We start from the raw sequence: 14,010 nt of genomic DNA, 5'->3' as shown, positions 1-14,010 counted from the left end.
TTCTTTGTCTCTTGTAATAGTCTTTATTTTAAAGTCTATTTTGTCTGCTATGAGAATTGCTACTCCAGCTTTCTTTTGATTTCCATTTGCATGGAATATCTTTTTCCATCCCCTCACTTTCAGTCTGTATGTGTCCCTAGGTCTGAAGTGGGTCTCTTGTCAACAGCATATGTATGGGTCTTGTTTTGTATCGATTCAGCCAATCTTTGTCTTTTTGGCTGGAGCATTTAATCCATTTACGCTTAAGGTAATTATCAATATGTATGTTCCTATTACCATTTCTTAATTGTTTTGGGTTTGTATTTGTAGGCCTTTTCCTTCTCTTGTGTTTCCTGCCTAGATAAGTTCCTTTAGCATTTGTTGTAAAGCTGGTTTAGTGGTGCTGAATTCTCTTAACTTTTGCTTATCTGTAAAGGTTTTAATTTCTCCATCGAATCTAAATGAGATCCTTGCTGGGTAGAGTAATCTTGGTTTTAGGTTTTTCCCTTTCTTCACTTTAAATATGTCCTGCCACTCTCTTCTGGCTTGCAGAATTTCTGCCGAAAGACCAGCTGTTAACCTGATGGGGATTCCCTTGTATGTTATCTGTTGCTTTTCCCTTGTTTCTTTTAATATTTTTTCTTTAATTTTTGATAGTTTGATTAATATGTGTCTCAGTGTGTTTCTCTTTGGGGTTATCCTTTATGGTACTCTCTGTGCTTCCTGGACTTGACTGACTATTTCCCTTCCCATATTAGGGAAGTTTTCGACTATAATCTCTTCAAATATTTTCTCAGACCCTTTCTTTTTCTCTTCTTCTGGAACCCCTATAATTTGAATGTTGGTGCATTTAATGTTGTCCCAGAGGTCTCTGAGACTGTCCTCAATTCTTTTCATTCTTTTTTCTTTATTTTGCTTCCTGGCAGTCTTTTCCACCATTTTATCTTCCAGCTCACTTATCTGTTCTTCTGCTTCAGTTATTCTGTTATTGATTCCTTCTAGAGTATTTTTAATTTTAGTAATTGTGTTGTTCATCACTGTTTGTTTGCTCTTTAGTTTTTGTAGATCCTTCTTAAATATTTCTTGTATTTTCTCCATCCTGTTTCCAAAAATTTGGATCATCTTACTATCATTACTCTGAATTCTTTTTCAGGTAGATTGCCTATTTCACCTTCATTTATTTGGTCTTGTAGGTTTTTACCTTGCTCCTTCATCTGTAACGTATTTTTTTTCTTTTCTTTTCTTTTCCTTTTTTTTGATGGGTGGTGCTGTATTCCTGTCTTACTTGTTGTTTGGCCTGAGACGTCCAGCACTGGAGTCTGCAGGCAGTTGGATAGAACTGGGTCTTGGTGCTGAGATGAGGACCTCTGGGGGGCCTCACTCCAATTGATATTCCCTGGGGTCTAAGGTTCTCTGTTAGTCCAGCGGTTTGGACTCAGAGCTCCCACCACAGGAGCTCGTTGTCCGACCTCTGGCCTGGGAACCAAGATCCCGCAAGTTTGTGGCGCAGAAAAAAAAAAAAAAGGAAGAAAGAAAGAAAAAAAGGAGCAGTACAATATCAAAGAATAGAAAACAAAATAAGATTAGAAAGATAAAAAATATATTAGGAAAAATAAAACTATAATTGAAACAACCAGTTGCTGGAGGTTCCTCCCGTCCCCTTAGGTGTCTGTGGTCCCCTACGAGTGCCTGGTAGATGCCCTAGTTGTGAGGAGATGCGAACTCCGTGTTCTCCTAGTATGCCATCTTGACTCTGCCCCTCTAAAATTCTATGTCTTTTTTTTTTTTTTTTTTTTGGCGGTACACGGGCCTCTCACTGTTGTGGCCTCTCCCGTTGCGGAGCACAGGCTCCGGACGCGCAGGCTCAGCGGCCATGGCTCACGGGCCTAGCCGCTCTGTGGCGGGGGGGGGGCGACAAGCCAAAAGGAGAGATCATTAACAAAGTATAAAGAATAAAATAAAATTAGAAAAATAAAAGATGTACTAGGAAAAATAAAAAGATAAAAGGGTCAACAACAATGAATCACCAAGGTAAAACAGAACCCCAATCTGAAAGAGGAAAAAAGAAAAGAATAGAAAAAAAAAAAAAACCTTGGCTATGGGGGCAGAGCTTAGGCGGGGTGGAACTTAGGCAGGGGCGGAGTTTAGGGTGGAGTGGAACCTAGGCGGGAGGGGTGGTGACGTTCAAGCGTGAGGCGTGACCTCTGCTTAGGACCTGCCGGAAAGGGTAGCTGCAGCACGTGGAAAGGAGGGCCTCTGGAGTGTGGCATTCTGAAGTTTGGAGGTAGGGCCCTGGGTGGGGGTGTAGAGGCGAGGCTTTGGCTCTGCACTGCAGGAGGGAGGCTCCGAGGGCAGAGGATTAGGCCCAGGAGCCCAATAGGCTCCCAGGTGCCTAAGTGGACAGGGAAAGCGCTGGTCGCATTCCCTTCCGTTCCTTCATGCTCCTCCCCCACCGTCTCCCCCAGGGTCTCCCCGATCACTGCTGGACCCCTAATCGTGGGTGGGTCCCGCTGGGTGTAGGATGAGTGGCAGTTTTTAAAATACTGTTTGTATACATTATCTGCTGATTTATGATATTTCATTTGCAAATAAGTTCTCACTTACCAGAGATTTGAAGTAGTTAGGAAACATGAGTCAAATGGAGTCTAAGAGTATTTTTCAATAATTGGGTCCTTAGCAAGAAAAAGAATAGTCTTCTGATTCCAGCATCTATGCCATGTAGGCATTCGGAGAGTCTACTCAAACCCTGCTTTTTCAGCTGTGTCTGGTTGTGCACTTCCAAGTGTGGCAAAAAATGCTTACTTGAATCTAACACAGTTTTTAATTTCCCTACAGACACCATTATTCTTTCTTACAACCTTAATTCATCTATCCATATCAAAGTACCAATGATAAGGAGTGGAATTACATGGTGGACAGACAAGTATGTCAAGTTTCAGAATCCAAGTTTCCAAAATCTTTCTAGTGCATTTGCAGGTAAGATCCATACATTAGCTCAATATTCTCCTCTCTTTATAGAAACTTTGGTTTTGATGTGTGGGGGCATGTTTATGATTCCGCCTTGTTTACTTCTTTGCTGACTACCTTTTGGTTATAATATTTCCTACCTGTGGGCACCTCCATCACATACCTGTCAGAAACATGGTTTGGTACCCCAGTTCCTTCTAGTTTACCATTAGGAAAAGGCAATGTTTTAAGAAACTTGTTCCTTCATCTATAATTATGTGATCATTAATTTACTGTTCAAGCTAGTGCACTTTTGAGAGTGAAAAGGGTCCCTAGAATAACTAAAGTTATATATTAATTCGAAAGTTTTATTTATTGATCAATAAATTGACATTACCATATTGATGGGCATATAAAAGAATTCTATTACAAACTATTTTTAAAATGCAATTATTTCAAAAATTAAAATAATATATCTGTGTACATTAAACCAACTTAAAAAAATACTTTAAATATTATCTAAATGGTAAAAGATAACATAAACAGAATAATTATTCTGGAAACAGAGTCACACACTTTAATCAGTTTCTTGGCCATATCTGTCTTCAATTCATGTGCCTGTATTTTTCTAATGAAAAATTTGGGTTTTTGTATTTTTAAAAATATTTTGTTAAAATATTTTTAATTTTTTCACAAAATTGTCTGCACTCTTTTTTTGAAGCGCATTTTGTGGTTAATCAGTTTCAGATTGTTGCACCTTTAATTGATTCTTCTCTTTTGACCGTAACTTTTTTTTAACTGAGAAAATATCTAGGACTTCCCTGGTGGTGCAGTGGTTAAGAATCCACCTGCCAGTGCAAGGGACACAGGTTCTATCCCTGGTCCAGGAGGATCCCACGTGCCACAGAGCAGCTAGGCCCGTGTGCCACAACTACTGAGCCTGCGCTCTAGAGCCCACGAGCCACAACTACTGAGCCCGTGTGCTGCAACTGCTGAGGCCCACACACCTGGAGCCCAAATATTTTTTATAGGCAAGGTCTTTTTTTGACTTCACAATTTTTCTATGATTTTTTTGAATGTTTTACTAAATTTAGATGCTATGAAATCTTAGATTTCCTGTATATCATTTAATTCTCATCGAGAAGAAAATTTTATCCAATTAAAATAGGAGCTCCATCAAAATAGTTTTCACATAAATTGAGATATTTCAAAGTACAATTATAGAATTTAAAAATTAAATCATGTACAAGGTTTTATTATATAAACTCTCATTGTATAATATGTTCAATTGTTCCCTTGCTTTTATAGGGGTAAATTTCAATATCTTCTTGTTTGCAAACTTGATTTTCAATAATTACAATTAACTATATCCTCAAAAGCTAAGGTTTGTGGCATTCCATGTGTAGAATACTTTGTCTAAAACTTTACAACTATTTTGAATAAAATTCCACAAAAACTTAGAGGGCTTATTTACCAAGAAAAAGTTCAGGATCATTGTAGGACGTATCATTTGATAGAGAAAACAGTTATTTAAAGGCTCAAACATTTCTAAAATTTTGGTTGATGATTTGTAGCAAAGACAGACCACATGTATTCTCATGCTGAAGCATTTCTTTAACATCTTTGTCATTGTAAAAATTTTGCAGTTCATTTCCTCTGTGAATATATGAAAATATTTAAATTTGCACAACTACAGCTCTTTTTTTGATTAACAAAATATTGTAGCTTGTTTGGATACAGTTGTTAATTATATATGTTTCACAACCAATTTTAAGCCCATTTCTCCATAAATTTCTCAATAAGAAAATTATCTTTACTCTGATGTTGTGCTCCACCAAATTTGCATTTATGTTATCACTATAAAACCAAAATATTTACACTTGATTGTTGAATTTTTTAACTGAATTTATAGTAATATTTATAATCATGTCAGTTTTATCTTCCAATATTGAATATTGAAAAGCTTTGCCTTGATTCCATGAAGAATCAAATAAAAAAAAAAATCAAACCAATGTATTCAGATGGATGAATACATCTGAAGACATTGATTTAAAACTGCTTTCATTTAACTCATTTAACGAGGTTCTTTTTGTGCTCATAGACCAAAACATTAAAGTTTTCCTTTGATTATAAAAGAAAAAATTAGTAAAAACGTGAAACTAGAAGGAAACTCATTTGATCTAAATGAAAAGTCATGCTCACATAATGGTATAGAAGTGGACTTTCTGTAGCTCCTTGAGGTAAAGCACTGTCTTTGAATACACTTTTTTTTTTCCACATCTTTATTGGAGTGTAATTGCTTTTAGAAATAAGTGCAAACTTTTGAAGTAGATTCTGATGTTCTTCAGCAATTTATGTCTTTTGATTTTTCCCATGGTCATTGACATCATGACGGTTCCCGTGGTGGGGGGTATATGTCAACCAACATTGCAAGTATCACATTCATCAACTTTCTTAAAAAAAACTGCTTAATTTTTCATTAAACATGTATGTTCCTTGTTTTAGCTCTTCACAGCCAGAAGGATTTACTAGCAAATAAAAAACTGATACCAAACAGTAAGGTAGTTCTATTTTTACACCATATAATAAATAACACTGTTGCAAGAGAGTTCAAACTGCTCTCAGCAAAACTGCTCAGCATCTGTTTTTCACACTGCATCTTGTGCCTATAACATAATCTGTAATATCCCACATTTCCCACCAACCCCACTGACTTGCAGCCTGGCAGCTCCACACGTCTCACAGGCCAAAACAGAGGCTGTGGCCTAACGGGCTGTACTGTCAAACTGTGGCAGGGGTCACAGGGATATGTCATGTTTTGCTATGAAGGGCCACTGGTTATCTTTCATTAATTAAAGTAAGCACTCTGTTCACTGTTCATGGGTATCTCTCACTACTAGCTAAGACCATGGCTGAAAGGATGAAATTATATGTACATTATTTGCTTGGGATAAGTGCTAAATCAGATGAGATAATGGACAACAGACATAAACTGGGACTATCTTAGGCAAACTGGCATGTATGGTTACTGTATCTGTAATTAAATTCCCAGTTTTTGAAAGGAACTTGGCAATATGCTATTGTTTTGTCTTACCATAACCACAAGCATATAACACAAAGCATCCTTGGCTTTCTCTTATCTCCTACTCCTACTCTTTCTTACTTCTATTGTAAGAGTTACCATGTTTTATTATAATTATCTATTTGAATACTTGTCATCCCCACTTTAGTATGTGAACTCCTTGAGGAAAGGGATTAGATCTCATGCTATATCCCTGGTGCTTGATATAAGTGAGCAATCAAGAAATACATATTGTTGAGTGAATGGATGAATACCAAGGACCCAGCTGAACTTGAAAAATGAGAGAAGTTGATGCCTCTTACACCATGCTTCTCATATTCTCTGGAGACATGGGATGGGGTAGGATTAGGGGTTGATACGGAAAGACATGCTTGAACCTGCATTTTTCACCCCCCGGGTGACTTGGATATCACTGGCCTATAGGACACATTAACTTGAGCATGAGCTCTGGCCGAAGTAGAGAGAGGGTGAGGTCCACATGCAGGTACCAAAGGCAATTTTGATTTCCATCAATATTCTTCTAGCAATAGCGATCGAATTCTTGGGAAGGGCCAACATCGCCACAGTTTTTGGAGAGAAAGTTTCTCCAGCAAAGGATTATTTCCAGAGGAAGTATAAGTATACCAACGTACTTCAGATTAATGCAAACAAACTTAGCACATGCTTTTATAAGCACTACAGCCCATGCTTAGAAAATAAGACTGGGTTTCTTTTAGGAGAAAATAGTCAGTGGTCAGAGGTGAGAAAGAATGGTTTCCTACAAATAGTAGAACCAGTTTTATGGAAGTAAAAAGTTCACTGGACAACTTCCTCTTGTTGACTATTTTAAAATTCAAAATGCTGTTTATTACCAGCTTCTGTCAGCTTTCATTGGAATCGCTCATCCCTTTATCAAGAATTGATTGAACACCTACCATGTACCAGGCACTGGACTAAATGCCAGTGAAAAAACGATGAGGAAGACACTGAACTCAAGAGTCTGCTGTTGAGTGGGAGACAGGCAGGCCCAGGGCGGTAAAGTGGAAAGTAAGAGGATGAGAGTAAACTCAACAGACTTCACCTGGTGCTCCCAGCATTCCTACAACACAGCACCCAGACCTACCAGGCTTCCTGGCTTTAGAACAGGTTTGCGACACCTCTGTTCTCCACCTTCTCCCTTCTACAAGTTCTTCTTCCTTGCTTCCAACTTCGAGCTCTTAGGTACAGGTCTGCAGGGAGTATCCATGCAACAAGATCTTCATGCACTTCCATAATCATTTCCTTAGAATATAGTCCTAGAAGGAGAATTTCTGGGCCAAAATGGATGCAAAATATATTCAATCTTTTTAAAAATATTTATTTATTTATTTATTTTGGCTGCGCCGGATCTTAGTTGTGGCACGCAGGATCTTCGTTGTGGCATGAGGGCTCTTCATTGCAGCATGCGGACTCCTTAGTTGCAGCATGTGAACTCTTAGTTGTGATGTGTATGAGGGATCTAGTTCCCTGACCAGGGATCAAACCTGGGCCCCCTGCATGGCAGCGTGGAGTCTTACCCACTGGACCACCAGGGAAGTCCTCAATCTTTTGCTGCATGTTCCTAGATTGCCAAAAATGTGGTTAATCCACACATCTATCTGCTCTGTACAAGAGTTCCCATTTCCACTGCTCCATCAATGGTTGTCATTATTTTTTTCTTTAAATATAAGCCCATTTTTAGGTGAAATGGTATCTTGTTTTAATTTGCTTTCTTTACATTACTAATGATGTTAAAGAAAATAGACATTCCCCATGATGCTATCACTGAATACCACCACTATTATAATTTTGCTGTACCTATTATTTCAATGCTTTATTATACATTTTTTTTTTCGGTATGCGGGCCTCTCACTGCCGTGGCCTCTCCCGCTGCGGAGCACAGGCTCCGAACGCGCAGGCTCAGCGGCCATGGCCCACGGGCCCAGCCGCCCCGCGGCACGTGGGATCCTCCCGGACCGGGGCACGAACCCGTGTCCCCTGCATCGGCAGGCGGACCCTCAACCACTGCGCCACCAGGGAAGCCCCTATTATACATTTTATATATTTGAATATATAATATACATATGATATAATGCTTTTTTTTAACCCTATGACAGTATCATCAGCATTTCCCCCCACATTTCCTTAGAGTACTTATAACCATTATTATTATTTTTAAAAATTAATTTATTAATTTATTTCTTTTTGGCTGTTTGGGTCTTTGTTGCTGCGCGTGGGCTTTCTCTAAATGTGGCGAGCAGGGTCTACTCTTCATTGCGGTGTGCGGGCTTCTCGTTGCAGTGGCTTCTTTTCTGGAGCACGGGCTCTAGGCGCGCGGGCTTCAGTAGTTGCGGCATGCAGGCTCAGCAGTTGTGGCTCGCGGCTCTAGAGCGCAGGCTCAGTAGTTGTGACGCACGGGCTTAGTTGCTCCGTGGCATGTGGGATCTTCCTGGACCAGGGCTTGAACCTGTGTCCCCTGCATTGGCAGGCAGATTCTTAACCACTGCGCCACCAGGGTAGCCCATAACCATTATTTTTAATGCTTGTATACTCAGGTAGCTTACACACACATACTTTTTAAAAAAAATTTGTAATTTTGATTCCTCTTAACTCAAGAATACAGAAGTTGTTTCATTCTCTACATTTTAAGAAAAACTAAAGGTGGTAGATGATTTTACTCAACCACATCCGTTGTTAACTTTCCACAGGAACCACAAAGCCTCCGAACTGGCCTAAGCCTGCCTATGAACTAGATGAAGAGGATCCAGGGAACAATGGCTTCATCAATGACGACTTCATTGTGTGGATGAGGACAGCCGCATTTCCCACTTTCAAAAAGCTGTACCGCCGACTCCATCGAATAGAGCATTTTACTGAAGGCTTGCCTGCTGGTAGTTATAGTTTCAACATAACCTACAGTATCCTTTTATTCCAATTTTCTTTCTGGGGATGAAGGAAAATCAGTGTCCATCTGGATACTAGTTGTTGAACTATTTCATTCTATACCTTTCTATTCACCAATCGAATCTATATATATGTAAAAGAAATACATATTTATCTTATAGGCAGTACTGTCACTCCATCACCATATAGTTTGTCTCCACTTTATATATAATTAAATGTGTATTGTTGTTTTTTTTTAAGCAGTATCAGGTAAGTAGGTATGGATAAGGAGGGAAGGGCTATTTCTGTCCCTGAAGAAAGATTAACACTGGGCCTAGAGATCTAAAACAATGAGGAGAAGCCTGCCGTATAGGATGGGATGACATGGAGGACCCTGGAAATAAAGAGAGAGAGAGGTTTACTAAGAAGTAAATTTGGAATATGGACTAAAAACAATGAAAACTGAGAGAGGTTGCAGAACCTTTTATTTTAGGCAAAAGTAGCATAGACCAAGGGAGCCCTGGATTCAAGGGCAGGTTCTGTTCATCCAACCCACATGAGCCATGCTACAAGCTCTGCAGTGAGGATGCTGTGTTCTTCCTCTATTAGGTACGAAGCCAGCTAGCAGGAGCCAGTGCTTTGGTTATGGACATACGGTCCATATTAGGAGACATACTTTAATATGAGATTCTGAAAGGTTTTCACTTAATTTAAAAATACAAACTTAACTCTTGACTTAAGAACAAAGAGGACTTAACTTCGAAATGACACCAAACACTATCTTTTAAAAATTATATATTTAAACACAATTTATACTAACTCTGGTCTTCAGGCTTAGTTTTTTTTGTTTGTTTTTTTTTTTTTTGTGGTATGCGGGCCTTCCTCTGTTGTGGCCTCTCCCGTTGCGGAGCACAGGCTCCGGACGCGCAGGCTCAGCGGCCTTGGCTCCCGGGCCCAGCCGCTCCGCGGCATGTGGGATCTTCCCATACCGGGGCGCGAACCCGGTTCCCCTGCATCGGCAGGCGGACGCGCAACCACTGCGCCACCAGGGAAGCCCTTCAGGCTTAGTTTTGAAGTCCCTTTCTGATTCTCCCTGAGGCAGAATTCTCTCAGAGGCAGGTCTTTCCAGGACTTGTACACAGCTTTGAGACGTCAGCCTGATTAGGCATCAGCAACCCCGTAGCCTCTCAGGGCTACCAGCTAGGAGTTTTTCACGGGACCCCCCCCAGCAGGCTGGAGGATCTGAACACCAAACTGTCTACCTCCTTTGTTTCTTTACCTCTCATGGAGCTTGACTGAAAGATTCTTGGGTCACTGAATAACAACATGTGTTTCAGTTCAACGCTCCATCTTTTCTTCTTTTCTGTCCTAGAGCAAAGCGCAAATGTCTCCACTCTGACAGGGAAGTGAGGACATTCCTTGGGCAGAGATACCCCCACCGATGTGACACCGTCTCTACCTCTGAACTTATTGCCTCCTTTTATTTACCGACCAGGAGTATGGTTTGCCTTCAGCCATTCCTTTAGCATGGTCCCTAATTCTAGTCTATGAAAAGGAAAACCAGAAATTGCTCTGTCTTGTACAGCATTGTATGTACAGATCAAAGAGTAAACCATAGAATATTACCTCCTGAATAGGATTTCAGCAACTGCTCTCTCTCCCTCCTAGAAAATTTGAGATTGAAAGTTGCTTGGCAATAGTCTGTCAAGTTGGACCTTCTGTTCCCATCAACTTTTTCTGTGATTGCCCTTACAAGCAAAGCAGTTATGGTAGCAATCAAGACACAGGATAAAAGCCCATCGTGTACTGCTGCCCTCATAATGCATTACAGTGAGTTTAGGGTTGAGGAGAAGACGGAGTCCATGCTCCGAACAAAGGAGACACTATCTCTCTGCTTGAAACATGCCTTCCTTGGGCATCTTCCTTCACAGTCGTATTTTAATGCTGATAACTCTCAAATCTAAATCTTTAGCAAAAAACTCAGTCCAGAGCTTGAGTCCTTTGCTTGCACCACCTGTGTTGAACCCTAGTGTGAGTATTATCCATCCAGCCTCACTGCCTGGCTAATATGCAAGGAGAACTAGGCCTGAGCTGCAGAAAATGCTACCACTTCTAAGGGAGAAAAGACCCGCTGTGTGAGGAAAAGACCCTCTTAATGGAACAGTCAGGCAGCCGAGTTGAGATGGCGCCCAAGGACCTGGTGACAGTGAGGAATTTTGATGGAAAAGAAAGAGAACTAGCTTTCCTAAGAAGTTTGTGCCTTTAAATAGTATGTTGCCAAGTGATTTGAGGCCTTCTAAGAGCTTTGCTGGGAAATGCTGTTGCTATGAGAAGCCTTTATTTGTTTATTAGTTTGGTTTACAAAAGGCACCAGATGTTTAAAAACCTCGGGCCACATGCATGATCAAAATGACATCATTCAAATGCTAACGATAGCAGAGCCAGTTCAAACACTTTCTCCCCAGCAGTGAGGAATGCTGGCCTTTTCAAAACCCAAATGAATGCACCACCTTTAGTTTTCCCACCAAAAACGTTTTGCCATCTATCTCACTACTATTTTTGCTCTTCACTCCTCTTGAAGAATTTTCCGAGAGGTAGGAATTCATACCTTAGCCTATGAAGGACTTTAGCCTACCCTGGGTATCCTGATCCTTAAATGCAAATTTAGGTTTGCTGCAAAACCTATCTGTAGTCTTTTCATTTCCTTGGGTTTAGAAATTAACTATATTTGTTCACTAGTGAGCTGTCTATAAGTCATTCAGATCTATCTGTGTCAGAATTTCTTTCATAGATTACAACTATTTAGAGGGAAGACTTGTTTTTACTTAATTTCATTCCAGCAAAATACAACATACTGCTTGGTAAAGATTAGACTATATGAAATTGAATAGTCAACCATTTTTACCAACAAAACCAGCAGTATTATACGGTTCAGGACTTCCCTGGCAGTCCAGTGGTTAGGCCTCTGTGCTTTCACTGCACGTTCGATCCTTGGTCAGGGAACTAAGATCCCATGTGATGAAAAGAACAGCCAAAAAATATATATGTGTGTGTGTGTGTGTGTGTGTGTGTGTGTGTGTGTATAGTTCAACCTAATGTATTTAGGATATGTAGTGGTAGAGCTGAGAAGTGCTGAGACAGATCCTTAACAGGTTTTCTTTTCTTAGACTTTCCTGTAAACAGGTTCCAAGGAGAAAAAGCAGTTGTTCTTTCCACCCTGACATGGAGTGGAGGCAGTAGCCTTTTCTTAGGTCTCGCCTACATGGTGACAGGAGCTGTGACCTGGTTAGCCTTCTTTTCCATGTTGGCAGTTCACTTGAGGCTGAAAGAAAGGAAAATGTTCTTCCTCCAGCAGTAAAGTCAGACTTTAAAAAGAAGAGCAGAAAACACAGAAATGGACGGTGAAGTAATGGAGCCAAAGATCTCAAAATGACTGGGATATTTCATCAAGGGGAACTGGATTGACTGACCAAGTTCAATCCCAGATAGATAAATAATGAGAGTTTCAGAGTGAAGAAAAAGAAAAAGAAGAAGAGCAGGAGGAGGAGGAGAAGGCATAATTAGGTATAGTAAAATGTCCTTGGAATGGGGAAGATAAATCATCCTTGAGCTCTAAACCAAGTCTTGGGAATTTATTTGAAGCCCTTGTGCCTGAAAGTAGGTGAGTGCCTAAGGAGGGTGGCATCACCAGACAAGAGTAAGTAAACCTGGGGCCCCAAGATTAGGTGAATCCTTTTAACCATCAATCAGGCTCAGACCATGAGTCCTCATTGGCTGGTTGAAATTACAGACTCACCAACAACAATTTTTGAACACTGAATTGAGCAATCAGGATGATTTTTGAAAATTGATTTATTCAATTATATATGAGTCAAAATGAAGTTTTCTCTACTAAGAATAAGCCGAGCAAAGGTTATGGCAGTGCCGTGAGCACCCAAAATACATCAATACACCAAAAAGAAAGTCCAGGAATTTCACTAAATTTACCCATGTAGCCAAGAGGGAAGCACTAAAAGTAACTGATTCTCTTGAAAACGGTCCTCAGCGTTTGAGGGCACAACACAATTCTGAAACTTACATTGGGATGATGTACTCTAGAATGCAGTTGATGACATGGATTTGTGATACTTGAATTATACGTGTCAAGGAAGCTTCTTAGGGTCCATCTTAAAAAGTTTTAATTCCTGCTAAAGGTCACTTTACAGGAGACTGAATGGCATACAGTTGACCCTTGAACAACACAGGGGTTAGTGGCGCTGACCCCCATGCAGTCGAGAATCCGCCTATAACTTTACAGTTGGCCCTTAGTATCTGTGGTTCTACATCCACGGATTCAACCAACTGTGGATCATGTAGTGCTGTAGTAAGTATTTATTGAAAAAAATCCGTGTATAAGTAGACACTTGCAGTTCAAACCCGTGTTGTTCAAGGATCAACTGTACTTGGTAAAGCTGCCAGGGCAAGAGACTCCATAGATCTGTATAACTAGGTAACTAGAATATTATACTTTAAAAAACATGTTTATATTATTTTATTTTTTGAGGTGGGGAAAGCTTTAATCTGTGATGACTCTAACAGCAGAATTTTCATTGTTAAAGAGAAACATAGTACCAATACATAGTTGTCTCTTGAGCAGGCAAGAAAGCATTTCTCTGTTGCAACTTTCTGCATTCACCAAATGGTCAAGTACTTTTCCAAAAAAACCAAAATGGTTTCAAGTACGAACCACTGACCTCAGGTGACCAGGTGTGGTAGGCTGAATAACGCCCCAGCCCACCTCCACCCAAAGATACCCACATCCTAATCCCTGGAACCTGTGAATGTTACCTTGTATGCCAAAAGAGGCTTTGCAGCTGTGATTAAATTAAGGATACTGATATGGATTATCTGTGCGGGCCCAGTGTAATCCTAAGGGTCCTTATAAAAGAGAGGCAGGAGATCAGAAGAATAGGGGGAGATGTGGCAATGGAAGCAAGAGTTTGGAATGATACAAAGAAGGGGCCATGATCCAAAGAATGCAGGCAGCCTCCTCTATAGGCTGAAAAAAGCAAGAGACACATCCTCCCCTGAAGCCTCTAGAAGTCCTGCTGACACCTTGATTTGAGAATTGACCTCTAGAACTG

At 40.3% G+C, this 14,010-nt stretch overlaps 1 protein-coding gene across 2 annotated transcripts in view; it reads left to right on the top strand.

Moving 5' to 3' along the window:
• Positions 1-12,504, top strand: part of LOC102975454 (cell cycle control protein 50C-like) — a 30,276-nt gene extending 17,772 nt beyond the window's left edge. The window contains exons 7-9 of one of the 2 annotated variants that reach the window (XM_024120446.1): positions 2,815-2,955; positions 8,713-8,922; positions 12,055-12,504. In XM_024120446.1, the coding sequence (XP_023976214.1) occupies positions 2,815-2,955; positions 8,713-8,922; positions 12,055-12,245 (542 nt within the window). In that variant the 3' untranslated portion in view covers positions 12,246-12,504. The remainder of the gene's footprint in view (positions 1-2,814; positions 2,956-8,712; positions 8,923-12,054) is intronic. The other variant, XM_024120445.1, reaches the window with a different exon arrangement.
• The last annotated feature ends 1,506 nt before the right edge of the window (positions 12,505-14,010 follow it).

This window comes from Physeter macrocephalus, chromosome 1 (assembly GCF_002837175.3).
Source record: "Physeter macrocephalus isolate SW-GA chromosome 1, ASM283717v5, whole genome shotgun sequence".
Taxonomy (NCBI): Eukaryota; Metazoa; Chordata; class Mammalia; order Artiodactyla; family Physeteridae; genus Physeter; species Physeter macrocephalus.
This window is presented reverse-complemented; position numbering and strand designations above follow the sequence as displayed.